The sequence below is a fragment of the Antedon bifida genome, chromosome 7 (assembly GCF_963402885.1).
Source record: "Antedon bifida chromosome 7, ecAntBifi1.1, whole genome shotgun sequence".
In the NCBI taxonomy this organism is placed as follows: Eukaryota; Metazoa; Echinodermata; class Crinoidea; order Comatulida; family Antedonidae; genus Antedon; species Antedon bifida.
In genome coordinates, this window is record NC_136232.1 from 15,493,189 (window position 1) to 15,513,120 (window position 19,932).

The window sequence follows — 19,932 nt, forward strand, 5'->3', positions numbered from 1 at the left end:
GGGAATATCGGGTGCTGTATATGGAGCTGGGGTCCCATTAGGCATTTGAAATCAGCACTGCTGACTCTTATGGCAGCCCCTGCATCTAGTATCTGCCTCAGACGTATTGGCCCATGCCTTTCCACTGGTCAAGGTGGGCACTGGACGAGAGAAGCCCTTGATCAATGTTAGGACCAATCAAGGTGCTTTAAACAGTCATGGCTTTGTTTGTATCAAACCTGTTAGTGGCGGTTATTTATCGCTGTTTGTTTCGATTGAATAAAATAAAAAATAAATAAAAATACACCACAAAAAACACCCAAAATCATATAGTTTGGCATTTGATACTTTCGTTATGTGTTTGCGTGTAGCATCTAATTCACACAGCACAATTTTTCTTTAGCGTCTTTTATTTTCGTAATATAAAGTCTGAACAGTCAAAAGTAAAGTCTAAAGTCTATCCACTGTACTATTGCTTTAATTTTTTAGCCTACATATATTTTAAAGTGAAGGGATAGTGTATAACAAACCAATGGCCGTAAATACAGTAGTTCCCAATTTTATTTGTGATACAATTTATTTTTATTTTAATAATTTGTCTAGTACTTTTATCAGAGTGCGCTGTCATTATACTTGCCCATGCAAAGTATATAACCACATATTAAGGCAGAAAATGACAGTGCGGAACATGGGTTACTGCTAGTCTATTTAAATATCATTGTTGGAGCGAACGTCCTAGGAAAGCAACACATGCGCAGTGTAACTAAATTAGTAATTTTGTAAACAAACTGTTGTGCTTGGAAATTGAAAATACACTGGAAGTGGCAGGATTATTAGCTATTTTAGGAGATGATCTTTGCCTAGCCTATGCTAGTAGTAGTAAAAGAATGTGCCTGCTGGCTATACAGAATAGCCAACAAATCGAACAAATGGGCTATGCTTAGTCTAGTTTGGAAGGGCATTTTAGGAAAAAGGGGGGTTTGTTCGAACCCTCGAACCCCCCTGGCTAAGGGCTTGCTATTAACTATTGTGTACGTCAAAAATTGAATGGTGTCTTCCATGGACTAAAGTCTATCTAATCTAATCTTGCTATACATATGAGCAAACAACAAAAAATTTCGTCTACTTAGTTCATATGTTTTCACACATGTTTTCCAGTCGACTTTACTTTGAGTTGCATTGAGATTGGAGAGAACAGTTTGAAAGGAAAACGGGTATAAATCAAGCTTTTAAGTTGACATAATTCATATCACTGAAACGATTGACAGGAGGAGCTCAGAATCATCGATTTTGCGATTGATAAAGTTCAAATTTAACGATATGGTTGTTAAAACTGGAAAACAGTCTTTACACTAAACTTGATTGCTTTTTCAAACCATTTTTAAGTTTTATTTTAAATACTACTATACTGAATTATAATAGAGGTATCAGGAATGATTCACCATTTGTAATGCATTTTAGGGTTGAATTCTATGGAAAACCTGAGGAAGATGATAATATAGAAATTGCACAGGAATTCATTGCACAGGAATTCAATGAACATGCAAATAAGATTGCAGAAATTACTGAAGTAACTGTTCAGTCTAGGCATGGTGAAACAAGTATGCACCATCAGCTTGAAACCTTTGACACTCAAACAAATAATGATCAACCAACAAAACCAGATCAACAAACTCAACAACAATCAAATAGTAAGTTCTTTTTTTTCCAAATTATTTCCTCCATAGTTAATACCAACCTAGTCTAGGTTCTAGACGGAGTGTTGACTTAATATTAGTAAAAGGATAAATATTTTTTTGCACATATGGCGCTTCATACGTATACTACTACTTGGTGCATACGATTATCCGGTTGACTATTTTCAGCCACATGTGATTGGTTACTCAAAAATATTTGAATATGCATTTTTGAAAATTTCAAAGATTCAACAACTAAGATAATAGCATGCCCTATGTTACGTTTTGACGATGTGGAGACACACACGACACGTGTACATTTGATTTGGGTGTACATGAACTCCATGTCGTTTCTTCGCGAAATGATGATGTGATGATGAATGTTTCTGTGAATACTAGATAGAAATGATTTTATAGGCCTAGTCTGGTAAACATTTACAGAGAAGGAAAACTTCTTCGCAAATGAAACATTGAATGAATCTTTTTGTTATTACTTCCCACCCAGATCCACCATGCCCTGCATGGTAGCTAATGTAGGTGGTATGTATACGTACTGTAGGCCTATATTGGCATTTTAGTTGCCAGTTCGCTCATACAAGTATGAGGCCGCTAGGCCTACTGTATATCTGTTATTGTAACTTAACACACTTAATACCTGTCACAATTTATATTTCAACAATTGTTGTTTCAGTTTCTACTAAAAGTCTTACTCGACGCGATCGTAAGTTGTTTTTTTTAAACCAAATGACGTCCGTTTGATCATTACTGATTCCAAATCCATATTTACATATGGCCTGCCCCATATATAGTCAAATATGGTATGGTAACCTACGTCATTCTTATCTGATGTTTGCGGTCTGCAAATTGATTTCTATACGCGTCTTACAAGTCTGTATTTCAGACAAACATTGAAAAGCCGACTGGTGGACTAACATAAAAAAGACAATAACTACAGACTTGGAGTCTAATACCCATCATGTTAAACTAGGCGCCCAGAGAATTTATTCATGTGAAAAGCCAAAAAAGGTTTGATGGGCTGATTATGTAGATATATGGCTAAGATTCAATAATCAATATTGCTGCCGGGTCCTATCCTGTAAATTTTCCCTGGGGACACCAAATAAGGGGGGTAAAAAATTTAATCATGTGAAAAGCCACACAGATAAAAGTCGTTCCCATATGTGTATACAATGTTATAACAGTAATGACAGCAACTTTATCCTGTAAGTTTTCCGAGACAGTAGCCCAAAGTGACCACTCAAAAATGGTGTTATTAATGTCGAGCCACGAGCCACAATTCCTTTTTTTTTGTATTGTAACTGTTACACATTACACAGCAACTTTATCCTGTAAATATCCCAAGACAGTAGCCCAAAAATGCCCGTTGGACCATACAAGATTTAGTCATGCAAAAAGACACACAGCAAATTACTTTTACATTGTAACTATTACTCTTTGGGATATATGAAAATACCGTTGACAGTAAATTTATCCTTTAAGCCCCAGATAGTAGCCCAACATTTCCGACCCCTACAACCTGTAAGTTGCCCCAGGGTACAGTAGCCCAAAAAATGCCCATTGTGCCTTACAAGATTTAATCACACGAAGAGCCACATGGCCAATTCCTTTTTTATTGGAACTGTTACGCCTTGGAATATATGGAAATACCATTGACAGCAACTTTATCATGTAAGTTGCCCCAGACAGTATCCCAAAAATGTCTGATTCGCTTGGCTTTGGGATACGAAAATACCATTGACAGCAATGCCTCATATTTCCGATTCTGGTCCCCTACAAGAATTAATAAATCAAAGAGACAACGGCTAATTCTTTTTCTATTACACAGTGAGATATACAAAATTATAATAATTACCGTATAGATATATGGTAATTATGTGAAAACATATGGCATTCGATCTGGCCCTACGGGATACATTGTATTAGAACTGTCACACATTAAACCCTAAAATGGCCATCCTCCAAGATAAATCATTTAAAAACATAGATGCCTAAATGATTTAATGTGTCAAATAATTACTAAATTTCTTAATTATCATCATCTTCTTCTTCTTCTTAGTCCCATCATCACTCCATGGTTTGCTTACATAGTCTATGATATACTTCGTAACTACTGTACTAAACTTCAACTCTTAGGCCACATTATTCGCATTTGCTTCATATAAGTTATCAGCATTACATCAAATATAACGTTTCCCGGCTCTCATTCTCCTGTCAATGCGATGGACCTTCAAGGCAGCATTTAGTGACCATCCCATCATTTAAATCCCAAATTCAGCGGATGCAGATTCAGGGGTGTGTATTCACACAAGGCAGTGGAAATGATATTGGACAACATAGAGTATATCATCTAACTGAAGACCAACGTAATTGGCAATCCATCATTGCATTTATGAGCCATCAGACATGGCTAACATATATCAATATATTTTGCCAAGAAAAGATGTTTACTGTGCCTCATGTATGTCATGTAATGCTCCAAATCCTTAAATCTGGTATATTGCATGCAACTATTTAAAAATATCCTTTTAATTTGCTTCTTATATAGGTATAGTTGAAATCACCAGAATGTACATTAAAATGAGTGCTTTCTTTCAACAGGATACTGGGCCACCTGTAGCTGAGTTATTATGAAATCTTTTTTTTCCGATCCAGTTTTTGGTCAATGTGAATTACTATTACGTGACATTTAGTAATTTAAAATTAAAATGGCATATTCAACAACAACAATTTTAGGGGGGACAATGCATCTTTAAAAAAAAAATTTGCACATGTTCTTTCTTTTTTTGACTACCGGTATATATTTTTATCTTTTATTGAAATTTGAGTAATTTCTTAGAACATTGGAAGCTGGCAATATAATTTTGACATCTTAGATGATCTACTATTAAATATAATTTTCTTAATATTATTCCAAATACACTGTGATGACATTTGACCTCATATCATGGTCTAATAAATACATTTTTGAAACATTCTTCGTGTTTCACAATTGTGCGAAAAAATAGCAGCTCATAACAATGGGGAAAAAATGTAGAAGAATATAAAATAATTTGTCACATTATTTTCAAAAAACTTTAAAGATTAAACTTGGCATGACATTGCTATAATTGTATGTTGTCAATTTCTTTAGACATTTTCACAGAGCATTTCTTTCCATGGTTATATTTTTTTACCCTATTTACAGTACATTGGAGTTTGAGGTAATTGCTTAAAGACACTAGACCTATGTTTTTTTTACCTAATTTAAGGTCACACACTACATTTTATGTAAAAATAAGTACTACATGGATCTATTGCGATAATTGTTTCTGTATTTAAACGGTTAAAAATAGGAAAAATAAGTCTATTCTAATAATTTTAGCGGCCCGATATAAATTCGAACATGCATCGCACATGAATTGATATTTTCATATTGTGATGTGATGCACCCACTAGAGGGAAAAATCTGCATTTCCTCAATTTCCAGTATATCTGCTGCTGAGAGATGATTTATTATATATTTTATACTTTTTTTTAGATCAGCAGCTTAATGAAAATTCAAGTATTGCTCCATCATTAAAATTAGAAAATGATTCAGTAAATGAATCAAAGAAAAATTCAGTTCCCTCAATGCCAGCAAAACAACGTGAATTATTTCTAAGAATTCAACAGAAGCAACAAAGTGATTCAGCCACTGAGGACGAGGCACCAAAAACAAAAAAAACAGGTCATTATATAATTTGTTATTAAGTATACTATAAGTAGTTTAATTTTTCACATTGGAAATGTAATTCCTAGAGTATTTTTTATGAATATCGATCAATATATAATTCTTTAAATTAGTAGAATATTTACTTTACTATATTTGTATTGTTTTGTTAAGATGATGCTGATAATTGGTATTCAAGTGATGAAGAAGATGAATCAAAGAAAAATCTATCTATGATTTTAAAAACAATTCGGACAAATACTCCGTCAAACTCAACAGCACCTCCGACTGAAAAGCCTAAAAATCAGCTTCCAAATGCAATTGTTAGTTTACTGGAAATGACTGGGCTTGTATCTACTGTAGCCAATGCATCTTCTAATCCAACTAATACAGATATAAAAGTACAACCAAAGAACTCATTAACTGTGGATATTAATGCAGCAAATGAAATGCCATCTGCACCGTCATCCCCATGTGATTTTCGACTTGTAGACATAACACATAGTCAGGATGTAAAAGATCCAAGAATCGGTCGTGATCGAAAGAACTTGCGCAACCTTACATTTAAGGTTTGTAAATGGATTTTAACGGAACATACTGTTAATGATCCACCTACACCAATTGAACTAACTACTCCAACTGAACTCAAAAGTAGAATTGGTTTTCCACAATTAACTCAACCAATAGTAAAGCCATCAGACCCACGATTACAAAAGTTAAAGGATACAGGTATACCTTCAGGATCAAATGATAGCCCTCAAATTGCACCTATTAAGAGCCCACCACATGATCCAAGGATAAGACCATCTATGCCAGCGGCTTTGCTAAGACCACCTGCAGATTTTGGTGTTGGAGCTTCACCACCACCAATACAGCACGTAAGGCCTCAGAGGTTTTCGGGACCAGGAGGCCCGCCAAATAAAAATGATGGCATGTGGTTAGGATCTGGTCAAGACACTTCATCTATAAGACCACCTCCTGTGTTTAGAGATCCAAGACTAAAACCAGATTCTGAAAACAATTATTCAACACCCTTTAGTCCCCCACGGCAACCACATTTTCCTGTTTTACGACCACAAAATAGGATGTCGTCCAATATATGCCCACCACCAAGAAATATGATGCCAAGAGGGCTTCCTCAAAGATTACCATTTCCTGGACCAAGGCCAAGGTTTCCACCAAATGCACCAGTAAGACATGACATGGGAGCTGGTAATTGGCGACCAGCTTCAGCACCTTGTGGTGTATCACATAATAATCCAACAAATGAACCCCCAAAATCTGTTTTAAATGACCCCCGTCTGTCCAGAAGAAGTAATGTACCTGTATCTGGACCACACGATCCAAGAACTCAACCTTTACTGCCAGAACCTCGAGGACCAGCTTCAGATCCAAGAATTCACCCACCACCATCTGATCCAAGGCAGCGTGCAATTAATCCTAGATTACAGCGTCAAAATGTGAAATCTCAAATAAATAACTCTGATCTATCAGATCCTAGAAAAAGACCAATGAAAGATGACAATAATGATAGTGGGGGTGGATTTTCAATTCCTAAAATTGCACGAGTTGATACTAACAGTAATTCAGATAATTCTAACAATTCTAATGCTATGGTGCATCGTCCTGTACCCAATGCTCATCACAATATGCCTCAAATGCTAGGCTCATTTAACTCTGGTCACCAACCTCGAATGACACATGCTCCAACAACAATCAGTAGCGAATCTAGCTCTGGTACTTGGCTTGGTCATGATGCTGCAACACCACTTCCACAACCACCTTTGCAGACAGTTCAGCAACCACCTGCACCACTCAAAGATGTTTTTAAAACCAAGGATCCAACAGCCTCTCCATTTTGCTAGCAAAATCCACTGGCATTCCTAAAATGTATGAATCAAATTACACTGTAATTTATGTAGAATATGATGAAGCAAATCCATTCCACATTGTCACTGTCATGTGTTTCTTTATATATTATACAGTAATGGCAAATGGTTCCCAACCCTAAAGTAAACTATTTGCATGTTTCAAAGCTAATACATCCGGGTGGTCAATGCCATAAATTCATAGATTTAACAGTACATAATTATTTGCTGTATATTATATATATATATATTATTGTCCCCATAGAAAATTTTTTTTTAAACAATTCTTTGTTGGATATGTCATTTTAATATTCACTTTGAACAAAAATTGGATCAGGGAAAAAATTATTTATCTGAAAAGACGAATTTTAATGGAAATCCCGTTTTTTTTACATTTTTATTTTGTCTTTTTATATTAGTAATTTGTTTTTCTTACGGAAGTGAATATCTATTAAATCTACAAAATGGCCCTGGTTGCTTTTATTCATCTTTATTTTTCTTTTTTTTTTTGTGGAGACAATACTGTACATCTCTAAATGTCTGTAGATACGCCCCTTCCTTCATGGATTGACTTGAAAGGTTACCTAATGTAGACATGCCATAATTATGTGTATTAAAATGTGAGAACATCACCAGCTGAAAAAAAAATATTCTGGTGGCAACTTTTCTAGACCAGAAGTTTCCGTAGATTATGAATCGAATAGGTAATCGATCAGGATAGGAAGCGTTTTCGAGATATAAGGGGTCAAAGTTCAAAATTGACCAATTACAACAATGTATTATGTATATGTATTATAACAAATTGTGCTTCAATAAATTTGTTCTTTTATTACATTTTTATGATTATAGGTGTCTATTCAATCACCTTATAAAAAAAATTCTTTGTGATTAAGAGTCAAAATGTCAATATTGACCAATCATAGAATGTACCTATAAAACCAAATAAAAACTAATATTTAACAAAAATTGGATGTTTTCTCATCCTGGTTAATCAATCAGACGCAAGTTGACATATGGTTAATTTCATCAGTTGACATAAGGTCAACATTTTAATATGCATATTAGTTACCAAATAAATGCAAAGTTGTCCAAACTATGATATCATAATCAATGGTTTGTAAAAAAGTAATCAAATTATTTGATCAGTAAAGTTGTTATTTCATTATAATTTTAATCAATATAATCATAATGTAATTAATCAAATCAGACTTAAAATGTTACGCTGACCTTGAATAAAATAAATGGTTAAAGCACAACTTATAAAACTTTCAAAATTCATTTTGCAGAGATTGGTCAGAACATGGTTGCAGGCCTGCAATATTCATTTTGAGGCAATAAACTATCTCTATAAACAACTTTATCTTGGCAATATATAATTGTTATTTTTATTTGTCTAGGTACTCAGATAACTGAGAATACTTAGTTATGATGTACTAGCCAGTCTGTGCGCCTTAACTGGTAAACAAAATACAATTAGGATGTGGTTTTTGTTTAGATTTGATAGCTTTATAAAGTTTACGGATTCATATTCCATTGGATTTTCACAGGCGCCTTGAGCACTTTGGTGGATAATAGTCCATAATAATAGTCTATAATAATAGTCTATTGTTTTTCAATACTATGTAATGTTTTATTATGAATAAGCTTAAATTGAAATGAAAATATCTTACGTTTGTTAGACGCATAAATAAGAGAATTAGATGAGTTTATTCTCTCCTATCATACTGCTAACTTTGAACAGTATATGCAACCTTGGGAAAGATGGACCTTATTATAAACAGGTTTTCTTTCTCTTCAGAAAACAAAATTTGTACTACACTATGCACAGGAAAACTATCTGTGGCTAGCAACTATATCGAGACTCATATAAAAATTGTGGTCTGTCTGTGTAGTAAGTTGTGGAGTCCAGTTTTTATTAGCCAATAAAAGTAAAAATCATGGAATATTTTCAAAAGGGAAAGAAATCTGGTGGTCTCTTATGAAAGGTAATCATTAAAACATTTGAAACATACAGTATTTGCAGAACTTGACAGTGAAAATACAAACACATAGTGACGAATCCAAGATCATTAAATAGAAATAGATGGAGAGCAGTGAATGGCCATAGTCCTAGAAATTGTGAATTGGAATGGTGAAGTTAACCACCTATTTTGTATTGTCGAAATTAAAGGTGGGGGGATTGGATGGGCTGGCTGGGCCACCTGGATCTGTCTATGCCCTATCCTGTGGATGAATTGGTATTCTCTGATTCTGATGAATAGTAGTTTATTGTCCAAAAACGAATATTGTAGCCCTAATAAATGCAAATGTGTAGTGGCAAATCATTGAAGGTCAGCGTAACATTTTAACATCATAACATTTTAACAGTCTTAATATTAATTTTATTATTTATTTTACAGTATTATAATACATTTAAAATAAAGCGCACTAGAAAAAATATCAAAAATACCATAACTTCACTGATGAAATAACGTGATTACATTTATGACCCATCGATCTCATAGTTTGAATAACTTTGCATTATTTAGTATATCACTTGTTAAAATGTTGACCTTTTGCCTATGTCAACTGGTGTAATGATGAATGTGCTCTTTTGATTGTGTATGATTGATTGATGTCTTAACAGAATGATAAAACATAATATTTAGTCTTAAATGTTTTTTATTTGGTTTTATAGGCAAATGTTGTGATTGGTCAATTTTGACATTTGACCTTTATTTGCATAGTATTTGTTTTATAAGGTGACTGAGTAGATGCCTATATCCATACAAATGTATTAAAAGACCAAATTGAACTTCACTACATTGGTTGTAATACATATATATATATATATATAATACTACTACTACTGCTGTAATGATACAATTTATCCCCTTTCAGGTGGTGATTCCCACCTCCTGCCACCGGACTACTACTTTTTGAATCTCTAATTGTCTCAATTTATGCCATATCATTAAAGGTATTACAAATTACGGACTGTCTACTCATTTGAACAACTTTATTTTAAAACATGTATTATCGAGTAAAAATTATTATAAGTAAAGCTTTAATTAGTTTGTATATTTATATTTTATGAGAAAAGAATTTTACATCTTGAGAAATGTATTATTTGTTATGTAAAGAAGTATATTAATGTAGTAATTGATATATTTATTTGCAAGGTTGTATAATAAATTCTACACCTGAGGCACAATCCCGGGCACAATATATATTTTATTATTCAGTTGCCGCGCGCTAGCTATATACTCCTGTTTGTAACACCTTGATCTGAAACTGTATTAGAAGTGTTTTCATGAGTGCATTATTCAATTATTGTTTTCTTCCTGAACTGAATTTACTCATTATTATTGATATGTTTTATGTGAGGTTACTTTCTTACTAAAAATTGTTTTAAACTTGGCAACTTACAATTGAGTGAAATTTCACTAAATTGTAGTGAGACAGGATTTTTATAAATACATTTTGTTAAAGAATATCATAAGATTTTTTTTCAAATATAAAAATAAGCATTGGTTTTTTAAATAAACTGGTTAATTTTTAAACAAATGAACATAAAGAAAGGAAAACCATCTGCTACACCCTATAGTCGTGTCTGGTGGGATCAAAGTTACCCTACATACCGTATTGATATTATGTAGGCCTATAATGATGCTGTAAATCATGACTGAATTGTCTGTCTTATAATATGGATATAGGCCTATGTACTGTATTCTATTCCTAAATATAAGTCGGACTATTTAGACCCAAAATCCTTCAAATTTGGTTAGAAGCATAAAACTTGGTATGGCAACTTGTAACGAGATTTGAGGTTCATTTGAAATTTGACATTACCTCAGACAATGTCCGTTTCATCAGAACTCATAAACCGTACATCCTAGAAACACGAAAATAATGGCAAATGATTCAGAGATACTACTTTCTATTCATGTTTAATAGAAACATATGCATTTAACTCAATACTATAAGAGTTATTTAAAAATGATAGATCTGGACCTACTGTACAGTATATGACATTTCACCGCGTTGACAGTAGTAGTAGTATTAATGTTAACATGTAAAAGAAATAAGAGGGAAATCATTTTTTTTTATTAACTGCTTGTACCTTAATTTAACATTATACAGTACTGGGAAAATTATAAACCAGCCCTCCAGTAATTGTGTCTTTTTGGTGAAAAGGTTAAATCTAGCGTTATCCACTTTGTCGTATACACAACATATGAAATATTCAATCTAGTCCATCGCAATACTGTGTTGCCCTTTATCAGTCTTGAACACATCAGAATTCTGAGGGGGATCATTCCATATGTTTTACGCTAGATTTAATGGCGGCAATTTTCAACGGCACACCTCGTGATTATTGTGTCTAAGGGTATTAGCTAACAAAACAAGTTGGTGTGCTGAGTGTGTAGAAACATGGCAATGGGACCTCTCTCTAATCAAGCTATTGGACCGCCGTTTATTGTAGGAATATCTTCGCACGTAACTTTGAAGACTACATTATACAGTGTGTGTAATAAAAGGAAGCCTTGGTCTACTTGACAAGGAGCTAATTTGAATCCTCTGAAAAACATTATGCTGGTATCATTAAATGAGTGAATTTTCCAGGTCTATATTCCTAAAAGTTTGTCGAAGAAGATCCTTACAGTAACACCATTAGTTAACACGCATCCTTACAATACGTTCACAGAGATTTTTAGTGACTGAAAGAGTGTTGGGCTACTAAAAGTAGTCTTTTCCAACAAGTCAATCAATCCCAAACACAGTAACTAAAAGTACTCCAGTAATTCCAAAGTAACTGAAGTTATTTGTTGGTATCAGTTAAATTTAAATTAATTTTCGGATAAACTGTGGACACTATACAATATAGTTTAAAATCATTTAATCTCCTATCAATTCTTTGACATAACTATATTGATGTGTAAACCGATTAAAACATGGTCGGTGCAAGTGCCTTTTAAGTCGAAGTTATCATGTAGCAATTTGTGCAGATTTTGCTCATCCATGGTCTAGACCAGCTATCAACAAAAACATATTACTGTAGGCCTAATTAAAATTGTGATATCTAGAATGGTTTGAGCAATTAGCTTGCACAATGCAACACTGTATGGAAAATATGTTATATTGTAGTACAGGTATAAACATTTTGATTATGTATTGTTTGATCAAATAAGATTTTTTTGGTCATTTTCTTTGATTGGAACATCTTTCTTCAGTTGGAAAAAGTGTTTCACTTTTGTACTGACTATACCGAGCATGGCCATAAACATGAATAGAAAGTAGTACGTCTGCATTAGTTGCCATTATTTTTGTGTTTCTAGGATGTACGGTTTACGAGTTCGGAGGAATCGGACATTATCTGAGGTCAAAGGTTAAATTTTAACTGGCCTCAAATCTTAAAAGTTGCGAATTTTCGATACGAGTTGCTATACCAAATGTCATGCTTCCAACCAAATTTGTATCGACCATTTTTAAGAGCTAAGGAACCCCACCAATTATGTACTTTGTAATAATAGAAACTACTGTCTGTGAATATTGTACTGTATTTATGAATGTTGTATAATAAAATTATTTAAGAAAATTAATTGTGATTAGTTATGATGTAACAAACAATTTTGCCAAATTTACTGGGAAAAAAAATATGTCCTACGATTTCGGTCTGTGCTGAAACTAACCATAAATAATCAATCTGTTGAAAGAGAAATAGCATTCATGGATAAACGATCTCGCGTGCATTATTTTTTAATACAGAAATGAATAATGCATTGGGCATTTCTACGGAAATAAATAACTTTATTACACATTCAAAATGGCTTATTTAAAGTTTTATTAATCTGTCATTGTTCAAGTTTTTGGAGGACACTACATCTTAATGTCATACATTATTCATGAGACAAGCCGGATAAATGACATGCAAATCACAACAACCCATTTGGTTAGATCTGTATGAAATAAAAAGTATGTAGTCACTTTGCTTTGTCACAAACAACTATACAAATTCCTTTTGGAGAGACTTTTATGGAGAGACTGTTAATTAGTATTTTGATTTGAAATATAAACTATAATATTTAGTGCAAAATTAATTCACAAAACATTGATATTTCTGAGTCTATTCCAGGCAGGCAATGTAAATTAACGCTAGGTCAGTGAGTGAGTGTTTTAGATAGTAAATTACTTATTTGTTCTGTTATTTTGCTGCATGGGAATATGAAATTAATTTTGATTAATTTGTATTTACCTTTGCTTAATTATTTTGTTGAACATTTTGAGTTGAAAGAATAGCCTTACTGTGTAGGCCTACTTCGGATTATTGAATGACAATGATAAACGCCAGGAAGAAACATTTCAAAAATATTCTGAAAGATATATATCTCAGTCTGAGTTTTTGAAGTCTAATTGTCTAATTAATTGAAATTTACATTGGCCAAGTCTATGTTGTTTGATTATGGTTTACAATTTTGTAAACAAACATAGATACAAGTTCAAAATAAAAACCAATAGAACAAATTAATAATGAATATTCATACCAAACCTACGTACGTAATTAGTTACTATTGAACTCTGATTATTATTGTATTTGAAAATAATGAGATGAATTGGGTCAAGGCTAACTAACTTGATGGTTGTAGGTCTACCCGTAATTATTATCATTCAATTTTTAGTTTGCATACAAATTGTCATAAGGTCCTAGAAAATAAATTTATGAAGAACAAATAAAACAAACAATACAGAAAGAGCATTTAACGCAGGCATGTGATTATCTATATATTAATGCTACTACATTTTTCGCGTATTTTACATATCTCCTCCAAGTCCACTGAACGGTACGTGCCCACATTTGGCACACTGATGTTTATTGATGGGCCGCACACGATAGGCTATGTCACTTTCCTGAATTTTAAGGATAAACACTAAAAAAGGCGAAAAATAGCAGTATTTGACGTCTCAGCAACCATGTTACGTCACTGTATAAACTACTCTGTTGTGTACCGCCATGGCCGGATCTACAAATACCATGCCGGGCCGCTAAAAAAACAGTCTTTAGTCAACCGTATCGAATGATCGATTGAAGTTTTAATTAATTACAGCTATCCTTGGAACAGAATGTATGTTGTAAATCACGGTTTAGCTCAGTGTGAGTTAAACGCCGTTGTCATTGATTTTAATGCTTAGTAGGTTCGAGTTCGAATCCGCGATAATGGAAATAACAAGGATCTCCGCGTAAAGCAAGAAATCTGAACCACAATGTAATTACAAAAGTAGCAAAACAGATACGAATCCTCACACAAAAATATTGCAAAATATAAAAAACCATGAAATCAAAAAAATGTAAATTAGCAATGTAATATGATTACAAAAGTGGCAAATAATGATACCAAACCTCTTTTATGGGAGGTTGTTAAATATCAAATATCAACGAAAAATACACCCAAAATGTAAAAGTTTGTGTCCGAGCGTATCATCTAATTTCGACTATTTTTGTGTTGATTTTAGAGTCCGTAAGCATTATTATTATTATTCCAGTACTTCACATCTTAATTGATAACTTACCAATTCATATTTTATCATTAACATGATTTAATCTGCCGACTGATTGACAGACTTCAAGGTCATGTCCCTTCCATCACTTTCTGAGGCGCACACTAGATTAGACAGCACGAAGTCCTATATCCAGTATTGCTTTCATTTTGTAGCTTACAGATATTTCAAAGTAAAGGAATTACTCCGTGTATAACAAAATCAATGGCCGTAGTAGTTTCGAATTGTATTATTGACAATGTGTTTGTTTTAAAAAAAAATAATTTGTCAGCAAACCATGCGGAGCATGGGTTACTGGTAGACCACAATTTAATTTAAAAAGTAGCAAGTAGGTAACAAATCTCCCATACAAAAAACAAGGCCAACAGCCATTAAGTCGCGTGCTACAATGCATAGTGATACCGGACCGACAGACAGACCGACAGACAGACCGACCGACCGACATAGTGAACTATATAGTCGCGTCCACGCGACAAAAAATTGCAAAATATCAAAACCAGTGAAATAAATATAAAATGTAAATGAATAAACTTAACAATTCGTGTTTCCGCAGCAATGTGTTTTTCGTTCGATTTTTGTCCAATTTTTAGTCGCGTGGACGCGACTCTATAGTTCACTATGTCGGTCGGTCTGTCGGTCTGTCTGTCGGTCCGGTATCACTATGCATAGCACGCGACTTAATGGCTGTTGGCCTTGTTTATTTTATCTCTAATGTATCAAATAATTGATACACGACGAAAATCACTCAAAATAATATAGTTTGGCATTTTATACTTTCGTTATGTCTGCGTGCACATCTAATTCACAGCACAATTTTTCTTTAGCGTCTTTTATTTTCGTAAAGTCTGAACAGTAAAAAATAGTCTAAAGTTCCATATCAGAAAAAGACTAGTTCAAAGAATTCTTCATTTTTTTCTTGTTTTTACACAAATTGTGACTCTTTGTTCAATAAGAAGGATGAGTTGGTTGCAAGAATAGCTAACGAACAACCTGATTTTATTTTGTTAACCGAAGTTTTCCCTAAGAATTATTTATTCGAAATTGACTTCAATTGTTTGTGTCTTAATGGGTATCAATTTTTCATCCAGAAAGCTCAGTTCGGGGTATTGGAATTTATGTTAAGCATAATATATCAGTGTCAGAAGTTTGTTTGAAGGCAGAGTATACTGAATCCATTTGGTTAAATTTGAAACTTTCAACAGATGAAACAATTTTGATCGGATGTATTTATAGAAGTCCAAACAGTACACCGGCCAATAATGAGTTGCTTAAAGATTTGTTAAGAAAGGTAGAAAATTTCAATTCAGATCACATTTTAGTAGTTGGAGATTTCAATTATAAATCGATAGATCGGACATCGTTAGAAATTCCTGGTGAAAGACTTTCAAGACATTGAAGATTTGTTTTGGGTACAGCATTGTACACTACCTACAAGAGTTCGGGCAGGTGAAGAACCAAGTGTTCTTGACTTAATTTTTTCTAGAGATGATTTCTTAATTAAGGATTTATGTTATAAACCACCTCTTGGTCTTAGTGACCATGTTGTTTTGACTTTCAATATTGATTGTTCTATAGAATCCATTGAAGTACCATTGATGAGAAATTATTACAAAGGAGATTATAACGGCATGAGAAAGTATTTAGAGGATCTGAACCTTGAGCAAGCTGCTTTAGATTTATCTGCTAATGATTTGGCTACATTGATCGAATGTTCCCTTCAGGATGGAATTTCAAAATTTATTCCTCTTAATAGAAAAGGTAGTGAAAAAAGAAAACAATGGATAAATAGAGACGTGGAAGAAGTGATTAAATTAAAACATAAAGCGTGGAACGTTTACAAAAACAAAAGAGATGAGTTGTCTTGGAATGAGTTTGTAAAAGCAAGAAATAGGACTACTGCGGAAGCTCGAAAAGCAAAAGCATCCTTTGAAAGAAAATTAGCTGCGGAAGTCAAAATTAATACTAAAGCATTTTGGACGTACATAAAAAGCAATTCCAAATCTAAACAAGGTATTCCTGACTTGAAAGATAAAAATGGAGTTTTTGTGTCTTCTAATTCAATGAAAGCAGAAGTTTTTAATACTGCCTTTGTTCAGGTTTTTACTGAGGAAGATTTAACCCAACCTCCCAATTTTGATGATGTAAAGACGGATGCTTTGATCGATTCAGTTATGTTTGAAGTAGACGAAGTTATTGAATATTTCAAGAGCTTAGATGTAAATAAATCTCCTGGTCCAGACACTCGTGTATTGAAAGAAACTGCAGAAACATTGGTGGAGTAGTTACTTTACTTTTTAATAAATTGATGTTTGAAGGAGTAGTTCCAGACTCATGGAAAAGAGCCGATGTTGTCCCTTTGTATAAAAAAGGTGATAAGTCTAAACCTCTCAATTATAGACCAGTTAGCTTAACTTCTGTAATGTGTAAGTCAATGGAAAAACTTGTTAAAGACAAAATATACAAACATCTTGAATCACATCATTCAATTTCAGATCAACAACATGGTTTTTGCTCTGGCAAGTCGTGTACAACTCAGTTAATTTATGTCATTGATTTGTGATCGGTATGGTTGGATAAAGGTTTTTCTTTTGATTGTATTTATTTGGACTTTCAGAAGGCCTTTGATAAAGTGCCTCATGGTAGATTGTTATCTAAACTCAGGTCTTATGGTATTTCTAGCAACTTGTTAAGGTGGATCGAGTCTTTTTTAAGTGATCGAAAACAAAGAGTTGCGGTAAATGGGAAGAAGTCGGTGTGGCGAGATGTTATTAGCGGAGTGTCTCAGGGCAGTGTCCTGGGTCCATTATTATTTGTCATTTTTATGAATGATCTACCAGACGCTATTTCCCAATCTGTCATTAAGCTCTTTGCAGACGATACAAAGTTGTTCAGAATAATTCAATCCGATTCAGATAGAAATTTAATGCAGACTGATATAGATGCAATGTGCAAATGGTCTCATGATTGGCAGCTACCGTTTAATTTGACCAAGTGTAAAGTAAGGTTACTGCTAGTTACAAATAAATGATCGCAATAAACAACTTGTTTTTTGTCTTAAACATAATAATTTACTGTAGTACCTGTTAGACTTAGGCCTACGTGACACATACGATCAAACATTGTTTTTATTTATTTTATTTATTTGTTGACCATGTATCTTTGGTTGAATCACCGTGGCACACTCACAATATGCGATGCGGTCCAGAACATATTGGGGAAAAAAGACCTGAATAACTAACTTTAACTAAACTAAATACAATACTATAAATCGATCATTGGGAGTACTTTAAAGAGGACCGTTTCTCCCATGTAGAACTTTATCAAATGAATTGTATGTTTTCAGGATATTTAATGGCGACGATTGAGTAAGATGTTATCTGCACACCTCTCCCCGGATACGTTATTTACGTTGGCTGGTTTAACTCCACAATAGTAAAAAATACATCAAACCTGGATTAATATTGTTGTTTAAACACCATTGTATATTTATATTTTGGAAATGCCACCTAAAAATCCAGCAAAAGGCAAAGTCTTGCCCAAATCTGTAGGCCTCAGCCCCAGTGATGACGAAAATGGTGCAGATCCTGAGACTGCTGATGTAAGCACGCTTGCCACGCTTATGACGAAGATGGCAGACTTGGCCAAGATCTGTGAACAGGGGTAAGCTGGACTCAATTCTTATTAATCAGACCGCCATAATTAAAAGGATGGATAAGATTGAACATAAATGTGTGGAACTTGAAAAAACACAAATTTACCAATACCAAAATATTGAAACCTTTTTAAAGATTATCCTATTTTTAGTCGGGTGCAACACGACTTTACAGCTCACTATGTCGGTCGGTTGGTCGGTAAACACTAACTTGAGCACGCGACTGCAGCCATGTATATGGCCTTGTTATCTTTATGCTGATGACACCACCATTTTTTATCCACACACTAATTTTGATTTTATTTTCAGTACTTTTATTTGGGAATTAAAGAACGTGAACGATTATTTTAATTCAAACAAACTTTCCATAAATATTAGCAAATGCCATTTTATGCTTTTAGGTTTTCGACACCAAGATTTGATTAACGACACTCATAATGTTTACCTTTCTGCCCACAAAGTTCATCTTGGAGTAGAAATAGACGACGAACTAAACTTCAAACCCCACATTAAAGAAATTGAAACTAAAATTTCGAAAAATATTGGAATTTTATATCGTCTTTCATTTTACTTACCCAAAGAAGTCCTTCGCATGATTTATTGTTCACTTGTTTTACCTTTTATTTCTTACTGTAATATTGTCTGGGCAACTATGTCTCAAACCTCAACAAAATGTTTATTCTCCAGAAAAAGCTATTCGCCTCATCTCTGGTGCATCACGCCTAGATCACACTAGTGAGCTTTTCTCTGACCTTAAAAATTATTAACTGTCCAAAACATCAATATCCTCCAACAATGCACTTTCGTCTATGAACATGTCAACTGTCTACTTCTAACTAAACTTTCTTGCAGCTTTATAAATAAATAATAGTATTCATACCCATAAAACTAGATCCTCCTGTAACCTTCACCCTCCCCTTACCAAATTAACATTAATGCAACATATAATATCCGTTATAGTGGCACTAAATTATTTAATGATTTCCCCGACGAAATTAAAATGGCACCTTCAAAAAAATATTTTCTTTTAAACTTAAACAAATTCTACTCCATAAATAACTGATAATACTAAATAATAAAAGAACATATTTATTCTGGTTTTTTGTGCTTCCATAGTATTTTATTATTATTACCTTTGTTTGTTTGTCTTGTTTTGTTTTTGTTTGTTCAAACTTCAATACAACTTCTTAACTGGCTACCCGTCACAAGTTTTTTTGGCGGGAGACCTCCAAGTGTTATTACTTTCTGGGTTTTGCCTCTTAATTATTTATATTTAAATTGTTATTTTGTTTACTTTGAAAGATAAGAAAGTTATTATGAATGAGTTCACAATTTTATAAATATGATGAATACATTGTTTAACACCGTATTCATATCGCCTCCAATTAAAATCTTACCATCTTTGGAATGTTCAAGTATAGTTTTATAAATGTTTTTAAAGAACTCATTGCGTGTAATATTATTATTTGGTGCATATATATTCCATAATTAATAATATGTTAAGTCATTGAT

The 19,932-nt window shown here is 33.5% G+C and overlaps 1 protein-coding gene across 1 annotated transcript in view; it reads left to right on the forward strand.

Moving 5' to 3' along the window:
* LOC144849173 (uncharacterized) overlaps positions 1-10,425 on the forward strand; it is a 28,228-nt gene extending 17,803 nt beyond the window's left edge. The window contains exons 9-11 of the mRNA XM_078706201.1: positions 1,441-1,670; positions 5,194-5,382; positions 5,539-10,425. Coding sequence (XP_078562327.1) covers positions 1,441-1,670; positions 5,194-5,382; positions 5,539-7,229 — 2,110 coding nt within the window. The 3' untranslated portion in view covers positions 7,230-10,425. The remainder of the gene's footprint in view (positions 1-1,440; positions 1,671-5,193; positions 5,383-5,538) is intronic.
* The last annotated feature ends 9,507 nt before the right edge of the window (positions 10,426-19,932 follow it).